The sequence below is a fragment of the Danio aesculapii genome, chromosome 23, assembly GCF_903798145.1.
Source record: "Danio aesculapii chromosome 23, fDanAes4.1, whole genome shotgun sequence".
Taxonomy (NCBI): domain Eukaryota; kingdom Metazoa; phylum Chordata; class Actinopteri; order Cypriniformes; family Danionidae; genus Danio; species Danio aesculapii.
In genome coordinates, this window is record NC_079457.1 from 40,423,181 (window position 1) to 40,438,632 (window position 15,452).

The 15,452-nt window shown below is 36.6% G+C and overlaps 2 protein-coding genes across 3 annotated transcripts in view; one reads left to right on the forward strand and one right to left on the reverse strand.

Annotated features, from left to right (window-relative positions):
- Window positions 1-2,554: 2,554 nt before the first annotated feature.
- On the forward strand, window positions 2,555-10,157 carry LOC130216770 (cytochrome c oxidase subunit 4 isoform 2, mitochondrial). Its single transcript, XM_056448637.1, has 5 exons — window positions 2,555-2,751; window positions 5,433-5,532; window positions 5,981-6,148; window positions 9,232-9,363; window positions 9,780-10,157. The coding sequence occupies exons 2-5, from the start codon at window positions 5,433-5,435 to the stop codon at window positions 9,911-9,913; spliced, it is 534 nt and encodes a 177-aa protein (XP_056304612.1). The 5' UTR covers window positions 2,555-2,751; the 3' UTR covers window positions 9,914-10,157.
- Window positions 10,158-10,171: 14 nt separating this feature from the next.
- bcl2l1 (BCL2 like 1) overlaps window positions 10,172-15,452 on the reverse strand; it is a 31,178-nt gene continuing 25,897 nt past the window's right edge. For both annotated transcript variants that reach the window (XM_056448633.1, XM_056448636.1), the window contains exon 3: window positions 10,172-13,926. In XM_056448633.1, coding sequence (XP_056304608.1) covers window positions 13,783-13,926 — 144 coding nt within the window. In that variant the 3' untranslated portion in view covers window positions 10,172-13,782. The remainder of the gene's footprint in view (window positions 13,927-15,452) is intronic.

The following is a 15,452-nucleotide window of genomic DNA, read 5'->3' on the forward strand; positions in this document are numbered from 1 at the left end:
TAACTAGGATAATTAGGTTAACTAGGCAGGTAAGGGTAATTAGGCAAGTTATTGTATAACAATGGTTTGTTCTGTAGACTATCAAAAAAAATTAGCTTAAAGGGGCTAATCATTTTGACCTTAAAATGGTTTTTAAAATATTAAAACTGTCTTTATTTTATCCGAAATACAACAAATAAGACTTTCTCCAGAAGAAAAAATATTATCAGACATACTGTGAAAATTTCCTTGCTCTGTTAAACATAATTTGGGAAATATTAAAAAAAATTGAAAAAAAAATTCAAAGGGGGGCTAATAATTCTGACCTCAACTGTAGATTGTCTTATTAAATTCCGATAATATTAAGTAAAATTAATTGTTTAATGCGTGAGAGTTGGTAGCTATGTGCATTACATTAGTGTAGAAAACCAGCAGATATTGACTTTCATAGTATTTTTTGTTTTCAATTACTGCTGGTTTAATATTCATAAAAGTTTAGAACCATTTGAGTGCGAGCAGTTGTTGATGAAATGTTTTAGGTGAACTATTTCTTTGAATGGGTACTTTAAAAAAATGAAAATTAAATAATATTACATTCGTGTTAGAAGATTGTCTTCACAGATTCTAGATGTTTGATTATTCATTCATTCATTTATTTTCCTTTGTCTTGGTCCCTTATTTATCAGGGTTTCCATAGTGGAATGAACAGCCAGATGTTTGATAAATCTAATCAAATATATAATATAAAATTTAAGATTATATCCCATGGTAAATACAAAGTAACCTTCCTCTGCTGATCATTTAGACTCTAAATCATCAGTTCTTTAGCAAGTGTTTTAAAATGAATTTGTGAAATGATTTGTTAGGATATTCAGAATTTGTGATGTGCTGAAACTGACAGATGACATGAATGTTTTTATTTATTTATTTATTTATTTATTTATTTATTTATTTATTTATTTATTTATTTATTTATTTATTTATTTATTTATCAAAAAGCTCATTATTTTAAATGTCTTTTTTTTTTTTTGCAAACAGAATTGTAATAGATGCTGCATGTGAATAAAGATGACCTAATTTTACATTCCTTCACGGTAGAAACCCAATACAAATGTCTGACAAAAACATGCAGTTGACAAGAGCACCTGCACTTATTGTTGGTGAATTCTCACTTTAGACTTAAAGAGAACTGCTGAGAGTTGAATAAACTGTTTAAACAAGTCTTAAAATTAAGTAAAATTAGTTATGCTGGTCTTCCCCCAAGACTGGTCATATCTTTTCAAAGACAGTTGTGTAGAAAGTTAGATTGGGCTATTTTCAATCCAAAAAGTAAAACTGATTTCCTCTTGGCTCATCACAAGTTGATCAAATTAATTCTTAAGACAGTCTTAAACAATGCCTAAGTTTACGCAACCTGTTCCTGGACTGATCATTTGTAGAAACGTCAATATAAAAAAGTATAAATGTCATTTAACCATAATTGTTAAATGGTAATTTGGTCAAAATGTTATGCAAATATTGATATGATTGAATCCTAATTGCATTGCTATGTGTTTTGCCATAATCCAAGTTCAGACATATATATATTTTTAACTGATGCAGTGTGTGACTTTTATTTCTTAAAAAACTATGTCGGAAAATAAATACCATGGTCATATTCAGGCATATTCAAGAGTCCTTCATTTTCACACATTAATTGATGTCTTTGGGATATGGAAGAGGAGAGTGGTTCACCTCAGAAATCCTTTTTAGCTGTGATTATGGTGTACATCCATCACAACATATTTTGACAACCTAAAGTTTATTTCCATCAAGCGATGGATGCATCCAATTTTGGCTTAGAAATTTGTCTGGACTTCAAGTAACCGGTCAAAATAAAGACATATTTCACAATCTGAGCATGAATAAGGTGAATATGGCGTACATCTTCCAAGATGAAGATGTAAAAATACACACAGTATCAGGAATTATTACGGCAAAACATATTAATGAATGCAATACAGATCCAATCATAGACTTTAAAAGCATTTCCTTAAACCCAAAGCGTGATTTGGGCAGCAGGCATGTGCAGCTGCAACATTTCACAGCAGGTTTGTCCCGTTTTGACCCTTAACACTGAGTAATCTTCAATATCCGTCTGCCTTTCTAATTCTCCACTGCTATTTGAGCAGTGAAACATATTCCCACACAAAGGCTCACTGCCAGACGATTCAGGCATATTTAAGGTCAAGTTGCGTTGGACTAAAACCAGATGCGGACTGGATATGAGCCAAATAAACTCTCCGCCTCTGTCTCCCCCTCCTTTTAGCCCCATTTCTGGTGTTTTCTTCAGGGATCACCATTTCCTCTGTTCTCTGAATGTATGATTCCAAGACCAACTATCTAAGCATTCAAAATCAAGTCTATCAAAATTAAATAAGAGAAGTAAAGAGATAAATAGTGAAGTTTAAAAAAAAGCAAACAAAAAAAAGCACTGAACATTATTGAGTTAATCTTCTGTGTTGACGTCCTAGTGAACAGTGAAGTCACATGGTTGTCTCAGATTGTTTACTTGCACAGTCTCTCACAGTTTGAAATCCCTTCTAAACCCAGTACAGCTCTCTCTCTCTCTCCCTCTCTTTCTCTCTCTCTCTCTCTTCTTTCTCCACCCACACCACTGTTTTCACAGTTTTTCTGTTTGTTAGTGCTAACAGACGTGCAGGGAAATACACACTTTTTCTTTGTTGATTTAGTTATTTTTGCCATCCCATCGTCTCGTCTCTCAGGAAAACTGTGAGTATGATGAGGAATCTTTTTAGAAACTGCAGAAGAAGGATAGCATAGGCTAAAAAATCAGGAGTAGGAAATGCATCTGTGAATCAAAAGCAGATTTAACTGGGAAAAACTCTAAAGATGCATTTTTTGCTGCAAAGAGAAAAGGCTACAAGGTAATCTTTATGCTTTGGTAGAAATGGATGAATAGGCCAGCGTTCAGCAGTGCTGCTAAACTGATAAACATGCGGAGCACCAGTTGAGGTTGATGCATTTATATAATGCCTTCTTTGTTTTATTCACTTGTATATAAATGTACACTGACCACAATGTTTGCAGATGCAGATTTACGAAAATGCATTTTAGTGCAGATAATTGAATTACGAGTTATTTGGTGGGATTGTGTGTGAACTCTTGGCTTGATCTTCTGCTAGTTGCCTCCATTTTAATTACTGGATATGTTTCTGCACTTGGAGATGAACGTGGAAACAGATAAATATGTTGCGTTTGTGACAGTAATTTGGTCATTTGCATTCTTAAAGAAACAAAAAACAAATAATTGTATAATTAATATTTTGTAATGAATTACAGTGAGGCCAATTAGTAATGCATTAGTTCAAGTTCATATTTGTAAAGCACATTTAAAACAAGCCATAAGACTGAACAAAGTGCTCAACATAAGACAATTAAATAATGCTCAACAATTAAAAAAACAGAGGTAAAACCATGAGAAACCATCAGAATACATTTACAAAACAAAGCAACTGACATAACTATTGTAATATTAATATAATATTAAAGGCCAAATTGAACAGGTAAGTTTTTAAGTGTGATTTAAAAATAGATAGTGAAGGTTTAACATCAAATGCATTAACATTACATGTTACAATACACCATTTCTAACAATATTTTATTAATGCAATGAAAAATACAAATGTTCATTATAGTTTATAGTTCATTATAACTCATTAAATAATATTAACATGCAAATTTACATATTAGTGTAGATCAGAATAATAAATAGGTTAATCTACAAGTATTATTCATATATTAATTAATAATGAAATTGTTGAAAGGTGATGTCAGTTATTATAAGATGTTTTTATATGACTGTCAAGACATCAGTGTTCCTAGAACTGTGAACCAGGCACAGGTTGTTGAAGGAGCCTTACGGTAATTAACAGCAAAAGATGATTATGTGACCAGACTGAACTAGCAGGGATTTGGATTTGATCCAGATCAGGAGGAGTAACTAAAGCAACACAAGGCTTTAAAAACCTTTATGAATAGGTCAAAGACAAGACAAGTCATCCCATTTTGGTATCTGCATCACAAACAATTGAAAAAGTGTATTAAATTAAATAAATGTCATCTTTTATGTTTAAAATAGGTTTTGTAAAAAAAAGCTTGAAATAAAATAATAATAATAATAATAATAATAATAACATATTTTATTTATAACATGCTTTTCTAAACCCCAAAGCGCTTACAAGAAAGTAAAAACAACACAGTAAACAATAAAAAAATACAATAAAAAACACAGTAAGAATAAAAGACATCACAAATTAAAACCAGTCCTAAAAAGATGAGTTTTAAGTAGCTTTTTAAAAGCGTCCAATGAACCGGCATTCCTAATGTTAGTGGGAGGAGCATTCCACAGTTTGGGAGCAAGGAAAGAGAACGCCCTACCTCCCATGGTGCTGAGTTTGCAGCGAGGCTGAAACAGCGTAGGACTTGAGGCAGAACGTAGACAGCGAGAGGAAGAGGAAATGGATATCAGGTCACAAATGTAACCTGGAACAGAACCATGAACCGCTTTATATGTTAAAATCAATACGAGACTTGACGGGCAGCCAGTGAGGCTGTTGGAGTACAGGAGTGATGTGAGACCGAGACGATGTATGTGTCAACACACGTGCTGCAGAATTTTGGATGTATTGTAAAATCTTGAGAGAATTGGCTGGTAACCCTCCGAACAGAGAATTGCAAAAATCCAAGCGAGACGTGATAAAAGCATGAACGAGTCTTTCAGCATCAGGCCTCGGGAGGAAAGGACGTAAGCGGGCTATATTACGAAGATGATAAAAGGCCGTTTTAGTTACATGTTTAAAATGAGGCTTCAGACTAAGCTGAAAATCGTCATTCAGCATTACAAAAGAGTTTAAAATGAGTATTTATAGCAAACCTTCTATGTGTTAAACTGACTCAAACTGGAAAAACCTTGCAGTTTCATGGGTAGTGGAAAAATGTTAGGATGTTATCAAAACATTTTTGTTACATAATACATCATTGCATAAATGACATGTAAGCTTGGTGTCTTTTATATCACTGTAATATACATAAGTCATGAATTTATTCTCAGAAAAAAAATAATTAAAAGGAGGCTGTTGTAAATCTATAGTTTGAAACCTCTTTGACTCAAATGCAGAGTAATATGGTACACTAAACTCAAAACTCTACTTTTAAAACAGCTGTAGATAGTGTAACTGAAGGTAAAACACTAGCATATTGAGGTACTTACATTGAGACAGTGAAATTCAATTTGATCTCAGAAGCTCATCAAGTATTTAAATAGCTCAAATGGATCAGGATTTGTTAAAACGCAGAAACACCCCCATTTTGTGCTATCTTAAATGTCAACCAGCCAGCTGTTGTGGTCTTTCTCTGTGTCTTTAAGTATGATTTGTGTGTGTGTGGATCAGATGCTTCGCTTGACAGCAGGACGTTTAGGGGGTCTTTTGACTCGACGGGGAGCCGCTGCATTCAGCTCCAGCAGCGTCAAGATGGCCAGCCATGGCCACGGTATGTGAAGTGTCTTTTTCAGAATAAAACAATGCTAAATAACGGCACTGCATCTGTGTTTTATGTTCAAACAATTCACATTTCTCCTTTACACAACTAAGATGTTTGTGTATTTTTTAATATACCTTGAGTTTGTACGGAGCTGGGTAAAACTGCATTTTCGTATTGTGCACATTGGACATGGAACAATTAGCAAAAAGACTTAAAAGTTTTTCAGTGAACTTAAAGGCATTATAAAGAGAGCAGTATTGGAAGCATGTGATTGTTTTTGTTGAGAGGACTGATGAAATGTTGTGGTGTTTATGTATTTTAAAATGGTTTTACTGTATGGCTTTTACCTTGAACAGGTTTCTCTTGTAAAAGAGGTTTTAAATCCTAATGAGAATTCCTGGTTAAATCATGGTAAAATATAAATACTTTTTTTTCTCTCGTCTGTTTGTGCTTTCAGGTGATGTTATAGAACAGGCAGATATGTCTCGACCAATGTACAGTGACCGTCTGGACACTCCTCTGCCAGACAGACCGTACAAAGACACCCTCAGTGCTGCAGACAAGAGCTTGAAGCAGAAGGAGAAAGGGCCCTGGAACAACCTCTCCGACGATGAGAAAATTGCCTGTTAGTATATTTAGGAATTAGTTTATTTCAGGACAACATATAAAAAAGTTTTGGCATGTTGCACCAGAGCAAATGAGGAGACTAGCATCTGCCAATAGATGCACAGAATCACTGCAGTGAGCATGTAAGAAATGCTGCTGCCCCATCTAGTCTGGTGGAGATGGTGGGTTTACTGTGGGACTAGTTTGAGGAATCTATATAAGGGCTTTTCATTCTTGAACTTGTTATCCCTGGTTCATCCTCGACTCCGGGTGAATGGAGCACTAGGTTATCTGTAATCACATTTCACATTGCTCATGCTATACCTTGTGTAGCGGAGGTCAGCTGGTGAAGTGTGGTGCAGGTAAACCTCACTCCTCTCACCTCTAAAGGTGCTTTAGCAACAGACGCTAGAGGCCATGGTCTTTAACCTCCTTGTTAGAGCAACTGACTCTCAAGCAGAGTGTTGCCAGTTCGATCCCAGCTCGGAGCAAGTTTGGGTGGTGTAGACCAGTGGGGTTACACTTGGGTTAACAAATAATCCTGTATTTTCAGACATTTCACACTGTACATGAATAAACCCAGGGTTAATGTTATTATGTGTCACAGTTACTGATTGGACGAACAGCATGCAACATTTTTACATCTTGTTAGTTATAAAATGTTACTGTGTAGGTCTTTGGCTAAGCCTCAATAGATGCGTGAAGGAAAGAAAACAAATACAAAAGTACAAATGAATAAAAAGCAAAGGATGTCCTCTCACTGTCTACGTTTACATGGACATCAGTAATCGAATTATTTGCTTTAATCTAATTAAGAGAATAATAAGACTAAGGTGTTTACATGAGTTGGTTTTTGAATGTTACTTTCATGATCCCGTTTTACATATTATAGCACATAATTCGATTAACGTCACTGCGTCACCGCGTCCTCCGAAGTTTCGTGTAATTTCGGGTGTTTCATAATTTGTCGGCTTTAACTGCAGTTTGGCACTTTCACTTTCATTCACGAACATTTCATGCACGCCCTCTGTGACAAACGACATATTGGATGCAGCTATGAACTGCTAGAAGAGTTGTTTAATTGAAGTTTATATCGCACGCTGAATGGAAGAAAAAACCCTCCGCATTTCACGAGGTGTCTGGTCTGCACTGACTTGGTAGGTGTAAAGAGTGTCAAACAGCCATCAGTGTGTGTGTGTGTGTGTGTGTGTGGACTATCCTATCACAAAACGCGGCGAAAAGTCCTAAATGACGGTATTAATTCGATTAAGGTGTTTACATGTTTGTACTGCACTTCAATAAAGCTGCGGTCACACTTGACTTTTCCTCCCCTAGACTTCCATTCATATGCACGCGAATGCATCAGACCGGAAACGCAAGGTCATGCGCCGAGTTTCGCATGTTGCTGCGGTGCAAAGTTCAATCTTGGTGAACTCTGACCTGCGAAATCGCATCACTTGACTGCGTGAGACCAATCGAGGATCAAAACATGACCTCTCTGGACAAAAATTTTAAACATGGAGCAATTGCTGGCTTTTTTTCCCGCCCCTTTTCACAGCACCATACGACAGAATTTCGCACACACATCGGCATACTCCAAACGTCTTAATTCGATTTCTTTAGTTCGATTATGATCTAATCTGATTAAATTAATCAAAATTGCTGTTTACATGGTTAACTCTTAATCAGAGTATCGTCTTAATCTCATTAAAATCGAATTATTGGTGTCCATGTAAACGTAGTCACTGTGTCCTGACCAATCCAGTCTACATGCTTTCATCTTTTAGTATTTCTTTTCCCTCGCGAATACGGATTATACAATGCACGTTTCCTCTTACATCACGAGCCTCACAGCTCAATTTCTGATCGGCTGTCTGTTTCCAAGTTCCCAGCATTAACAAGCAAACACTGCTCCGTTTCACACTGAACAAACTTAACACTGCGATGTAGGTTAACACCACTAATGCTGAGCTAATCCTGCTCCGGAGCAGGGTTTCAATACCTCGGCTAAAGAGCGGTGCTAACACCACTTACATAGTTACAAGTGTGGAACATTTCTTTACCCGGGGTTAAAAGTGGTGTTTGGAATGATGATAACCAGGGGTGAAGCTCAGAGTGAAAAGCCCCACAGTCAATCTAAACAGTACACCCGAAAAGTTGACTTTAATTCTTAACGTTTACATAAGCTAACTTGTAGCAAAATGGAGGGCGACACAGTGGCTAGCAATGTCGCCTCACAGCAAGGTGACTGGTTCGAGTCCCAGCTGGGTCAGTTAGCATTTATATGTGGAGTTTGCATGTTCTCTGCATGTTGGTGTGGGTTTTCTTACGGTGCTCTAGTTTCCTCCACAGTCCAAAGACATGCGCTATAGGTGAATTAAATAAGCTAAATTGTCCGTAGTGTGTGTGTGTGTGTGAATGAGAGAGTGTATGGGTGTTTCCCAGTACTGGGCTGCAGCTGGAAAAACATCCGCTGTGTAAAACATGCTGGTTAAGTTGGCGGCTCATTCTGCTGTGGTGACCCATGATAAATAAAGGAACAAAGCTGAAGGAAATGAATGAATGAACGAATTAATGGAAAAATAGACAAAAAAAGTGCACTTCTAAGTGTGTTCAAATGTATTACCCCTCCGTTGGTTTAACCAAAACTGAAACTTTACTCATCTTGAAGTTTTTCCAAGCCTTTAGGAGTTTCTTTATTCTGTTTAAATAAATCTGTTAAGATTAAATTTTGAAAACATAAAACCAGTAACCTCTGACTTCCATAGTAGCAAAAACAAATACCGTGGAAGCCAATCAGTTTCCATCATTCTTCAAAATATCTTTTTAGAGTGCGTTCAACAGAAGAAAGAAAATCAAACAGGCTTGGAACAAGTGAAGAGTGAGTAAACACTGACAGAATTTTCAGTTTTGGGTAAACTCACACCTTTTAATACCATCTACCTTTGACTAGCAATGGGACATTAGTTTGGGTGGCATGTCTAGAGCGTTTTTAGCTATAATTCTTTAACACATTCTGCCCAACATCATGAACTCAACAACTGTGAATAATGTAAATAAACATTGTGATGAATATTTATTAACTGTGATCCTCAATGTCAGTGTACAGGATTATGTTTAATGAGACATTCGCGGAGATGAAGAAACCAACGGGTGAGTGGAAGACAGTGACGGCCGGGATCTTATTCTTCATTGGTTTCACTGGCCTGGTTGTTCTCTGGCAAAGGCTCTATGGTAGGACATAATCTTTACATTTTTGTTTTACATTTGTTGATAGGATTTAGGGACATCACGGTGGCACAGTGGGTAGCACGATCACCGCACAGCAGGATCACTGGTTAATGCCCCAGCTTGGTCAGTTGGCATTTCTGTGTGGAGTTTGCATGTTCTCCTCGTGTTGGTGTGGGTTTCCTCTGGGTGCTCCGGTTTCCCCCACAGTCCAAACACGTGTGTGTGAATGCAAGAGTGTATGGGTGTTTCCCAGTGATGGGTTGCAGCTGGAAGAGCACCTACTGCGTAAAATATATGCTGGATAAGTTGGCGGTTCATCCCGCTGTAGCAACCCCTGATTAATAAAGATACTAAGCCAAAAAGAAAATGAATAATTGATAGGATCTGGTCAGGTTTGACTTTTCGTTTTGCTTTCTCAGTGTATCCTCCTCAACCTCATACATTTGATGATGAATGGCAGGCCAAGCAGATAAAGAGGATGCTGGATATGAAGATAAACCCTGTGCAGGGCTTCGCAGCCAAGTGGGACTATGAGAAGGGCCAGTGGAAATAAAGGGAACGCAGCGCCACGTCCACACCTTGCCAATTAATACATGTTCCTGCATTATTACGCTGTCCTTTATGTGAACGTTTGAGATTTGTCCAATGGGCAACTGTCAAATATGAAGGAGAAGACAAGGAGAAAACAATGTCCATGTAACTGAACAAAGCACACGTGTTTCTTTTTAATTGACTGTAGAAATTGAACAAATAACATCCTATTATTCAAGAATTAAACCAGACATATACAATAACCACTAGAGCTGTCCTGTGAATTCAATGGGTCTTTATTTAATTTAATGATATCAGACATTTAAAAAAGTCCTAAGACATAAAACAATTAATTCAGGGGTGAAGCTGTTTAAATAAACCCAAAACCTTAAAAAAATAGTTTTTCTTTCTTGTCCTCTTAGGCTTAGGTTAAGTTGGCTAAATACAAACACAATGAGCAACAAATACACTTCAAAAGAAATAATGATGAAGTTTTTAAGGCCATAGGAAGGAACAATATGCGTTTACACCAAATATCATAAATAATATTTTCAAATAATCAAATGCCTTAAATATTTTCACTAAGCTATGATGAGCTAGTCTAATTGTCATTTAAGTTAACTAGTTTACATAGTGTCGTGCCAATGCTGGTACATTTCACTCTAAAGCTTACTGTCAATCTCAAACCACACACGTCGCTCAAACAAGCCCACACTCACACGCTCACACAAACACACTGCAACATGACAGACAGACACAGACTAAGCATGCAAGCAGCAAATTTCATAACACGGAATGTTTTCTGTGAAATCAGTGTCTACAGAGCAGCAAAAAGTGTAAATGTCGGCAATTTCAATTTGCTGAGACTCACCATATAATGTGTACATTGCTATTTAAACAGTTCACTCGCAACTTAAGAGTTTAAAAGAGCTGGATTTACAGTTGCCAATTAAATATCTTTACATTTCAAACTTGAAGTCGACAACCTAAGTTGTATTCGCAACCCATTGTACATATGCTATGAATGGGGTATATGCACAGCTAGTGTTTTTTAGCCAATGATAAACCTCCGGTGAATGGTTTATGTGACTATTTTCAATTTCATAAGGTTCCTTTTAAAGCATCGAAGTTGTAATGTTATTAAAATACATTCAGTTAAATAGACTTAAGCATTCGTTTAGTTGTTCAAGAATAAAACAAGATGATAGACAGTGTAAATGCTAACGCCGTCATTGGCAGCGGGCTAGCGCAGAAACTCCATTGAAAATATATTTGAATATTTTGATGGCAGGGAAAATTTTAATTTAACGCAGTGCATCCGGTCTGAAACCGACTTTATATTGTATATCAATCAGGCAGTGAAGACCACTGATATTTAAAGAAATCAGACATTAAACGTGGCAATTTTATAATGGAAAGAGTTCACCGGAAGCGCTGAGGCTGGCTGGCTGAAATTAAAAGTCTCTGTGCATATACCCCATTACTTGTAGTAATCGAGAAAGTGTATGCGTTTCCCATCGAATCAGGAGTTGAAGGATTGTTATTACACTTGAACGGTTTTATAACGGCATTAAATCATTATAAACTACTAACATAAAAAGGCGAGTTGATGACAAGATAAGGATTGAATGATGAGCAAGTTTTTTTCTTCTTTGGATTAATGTGCACTGAAATTTCGGTGACAATAAAACAAAAATCACATGAAGTAGTAAACAGGGACCATTTCAAATATAGGCTGTCCTGGAAAACTTCGCATAATAGTTCTACTGGGAGCGAACGGGCGAGACTGTATCTTTTCTCATAAACTACCCGTTTAAATGTTAACTTTCCGGGGAGCCCTATACCGCAGACATCTAATTTCTAGGTTAGGTCTCAAAGGATGTTACTTTTAGGCTTGGTATCTTTTGATTGACACAACAAAAGACAGATCCCCCGCGAGATCTGCAACGGAGCTGAAGGCTGGTAACACACCTGTACCGTCACTACTTTCATCACCTCGGTTTGAATTAACCAGCTCGTCAATCACAACTAGTCGGAAGCGGCGAGGAATATTCAACTTGACGTCCTATTTGAATTAATGATGATCTGAAGACTAAAGCCGATTTCCCGTCATCTCCTAGCGCTTGATGGAGTTTGACACGAGACGGGCGTAAAAGCAGCAGGTGTGCGCATAAACTGACACGCGCTTAACCGCTCCGACAGCAAAGCGTTTAAAATGAGATTCGGCGGGAATCTGGAGCTGTGAGGAAAACGGGGGTAAACTGAGTGATTATCCTAGCTATTCTAAGGTTTGCAAATCAAAAACATTATTTTAAATCATTCACTCGTTAACGGTTCATTGAAATGAGTTCAGTGAAACACTAAATATTTTGTTTTTCCACAGCAGCACCATGAGGTTATCCGACCCAATATGTCTGTCAGCCAGGGTTTAAAACATCATGGACAACTACACAGTAGGAGTTAAAACAAAACCCAAGAATGCCGAGTAGGAATTTACATTTACACCTGGAAAGGTGAATGCTAAGAAACCTGAACTGAGACTAGCATTTTAACTTGGCTATTTAAAGTTGAATATACTGCAAATTTCAAACAAACTTTTGCTTTCCAACAACCACTGCATGTTATCGCACACCTTATATTCCAAATAAAACAAAACCTAGTATCTATTAGCTTGTTACAAATGCTAGAGCTGTATTCCCAGTACTGGCTACATCCTCAATCCCAAGACCATGTAAGACACAGAGCGCTCTGGTGGCAATATGGTTTAATCTATGAACTTTTTGCTTAAATGTAGTAATTTTCGTGCACAGTTGTGGGCAGCCACAGACAAAACAAGGGTGAAATGCTCACTCCTTATTCATCCACTTCTCTTCTATACCTAGTTAGGATCTTAAAGATACAGAGTTATGCGTGATACCAAATCTGAAGCTGAAACTAAAGTTTAATAAATCAAACATCAAACAATAAACATACACAACTTCTTCTCAGAACAGAACTAATTTCTCATAACTGTTGGTCCTTTAGACGATTTTTGCTCCAGAGGATTTTAAACCTGCCCATGCAGGTTCTCACACACATTTAAAGTGAATCAAATGTGCATGCTTAATGGAACAGAACAATAATTGAAAAAAAGATAGAAAACAACACATAAAACACACTCACACAGACATGTTTCATCTGCTATCCACACTGTCCTCTAATGGTAGAGATGGCAGAGGAAGCGGGCGCTTCAGTGTAGTGCCAGGACGGTAAGGTGCCTCTCTGCTCTCGAGCTGATATCTGGCACTCCAGACAGCAACAACATTCCTCAGAAATGTCAGTGCTGATGTAATGACTGAATATTTCAAATTCAGTTCAGATGCTGCAACTTCTTCTCTATCATTAGGTCATTACCTCGAGACTCAAAATTAGCTTAAATTAGATTTAAAGATAAAATGTTTGTGTCCTTGTCAGTTTTTGCCAGTCTCTGAAAATAAGAGAATAATAAAGATACTTAAAAGGACTGATGATAACGCTGAAAATAATCATTTATATTAAAACAAACAAACAAAAAATCTTAAAGACAGGACTATGGTATTAGTCCTGTTTTTCTTTGACTGATTGAGTCATTTTTCTCATTTCGTTATACAGGCTATAAAGGAAACATGACTTTGCTTTTTCTTAGTCAGCTAAAAGCCAATCATCCTCATGCAGTCTGGGTCATGTGATGGGACATCACGGGTGCGCTCCACTCAGTCAACAGCACACGGTGGGATGTGGAATGTAAACATGAAATTTCTTGGCAATAAAAAGGGAAACAAATGTGAAACAAAAGTATTTTAAGTTCCTTCATGTTTGCTGGAGGTCTAAATGAAGCCATGGGTGTATTTGGATCTTCAGTTATCCTCATCTTCACAGGCGTTTCTGCGCAATGAGTCCCCCAACGACGACACCCGTGAGCAAGGTCATTCCTGCAAACAACCATTTCTTGAAGCTTTCTTGAGATTTTCTGCTTTCCGCCGCTGCATCTTTTCCAAAGATCTCTGCAAAGCGTTCCTGCACAAAAGCACAAAGAATAAAATCAGAAGTATTTCAACACGGTGTACAGTGATAGTAAATGTGAAATAATACTCTACTACTACAATAATCTACTTTACAGTAATGTACTCCATTCCACCATGATGACACTATTATACTTGTTGACTCATGTAAACTTTTATGCCTGATACATAGTACAGAAGTAGGACGCACAGTGAGTCTAATAAAGACATGATGATGTATTTATACCAGTGCTTTCCACACATAGACTTTACCTGGGCGGGCTGCCCAGGTATATTAACCTTAACGACCGCCCAAGTATATTTAGTGACACGTTTTTTTTACTATTATTTACATCTTTTTACATTATTTTGTATCTGCCTAATATAACCAAACATCATGTATCATTAAATCCTGAATCATTAACGGTTTCATTCAGCGTGCGCGACTGTGCGTGAACTGAGCACTCACACAGACAGTCTCACAACTCTGCAGACACACAGAGACGTGTTATTTTAGCACTTAAATTAGTTTGGCCAGAGTTTCTCAATCTCCTAAAATGTCCGGGATTCGCCTTTTGCTTTCTAAAGTTGTGGATAATTGTATGCTTTTGCATCACCTTTTTACTTAAGTTCACTTTTACTTGGCTTCAGAGCTGACAGCGCACACACAGTCACAAGAGAAACATTCAATAATTCATTCTTGAATCTAAACGACTATATATTACACACACACACACACACACACACACAATACTATACTATATACACACACACTATATATTTTATATACTCGTAGAGGACGAAATACACCATTAGTAAAGTTTAATCGATGCATTTGCCCTATTTAAATAATTTACACATTTTAATCTTGTAATTATCATAAATACTAAGAGAAATTGCCTGTTTTTATTCCTTTTTCTCCCATTTGCTGTATATTTTATTAATTACCGTGATGTCATTAGGCTGTATTACATAGGCTATGTTATAAACATATCTAAATGTTTTGGAATTCAAGTTTGCTTTGAAATTGAGAGAGAGAGAAGCAGATTTTACCAGTCAGTGGGTTCACATGACTTCTAAATAACATAAGTAAGAGAAATACTGTTTTTTTATTTCAAGTCTTTTTTTTAACTTTATCCATTGAAAAAAGAAACAGTGTATTAAATTGTCATAATAAATCAAATTATTGTTAAATTAAATTATGTTTTGTGTGTCGCATATAGTTAACCATTTATGTGATGTGGATAAATGGTGTGTTTCAATCTGGTTACCACCACAAGTATATTTCAAACCGGTGGGAAGCATAATAATGATAATAATAATAATAATAATAATAATAATAATAATAATAATAATAATCAGCAGCACTGCAATTTTTATTTCAATTAGAAGATTTCTTTGGAGGGGGGAGAAAGGTTTTGTCAATATGCATAATGTGCACAGTGTAATGTTAACGTTCTGTAAAAAAAAAGTCACATGCTAATCATGAAGCAGAGGAAAATATTATCATGCGCAACTATCCCATTAAATGAACTGACAAGC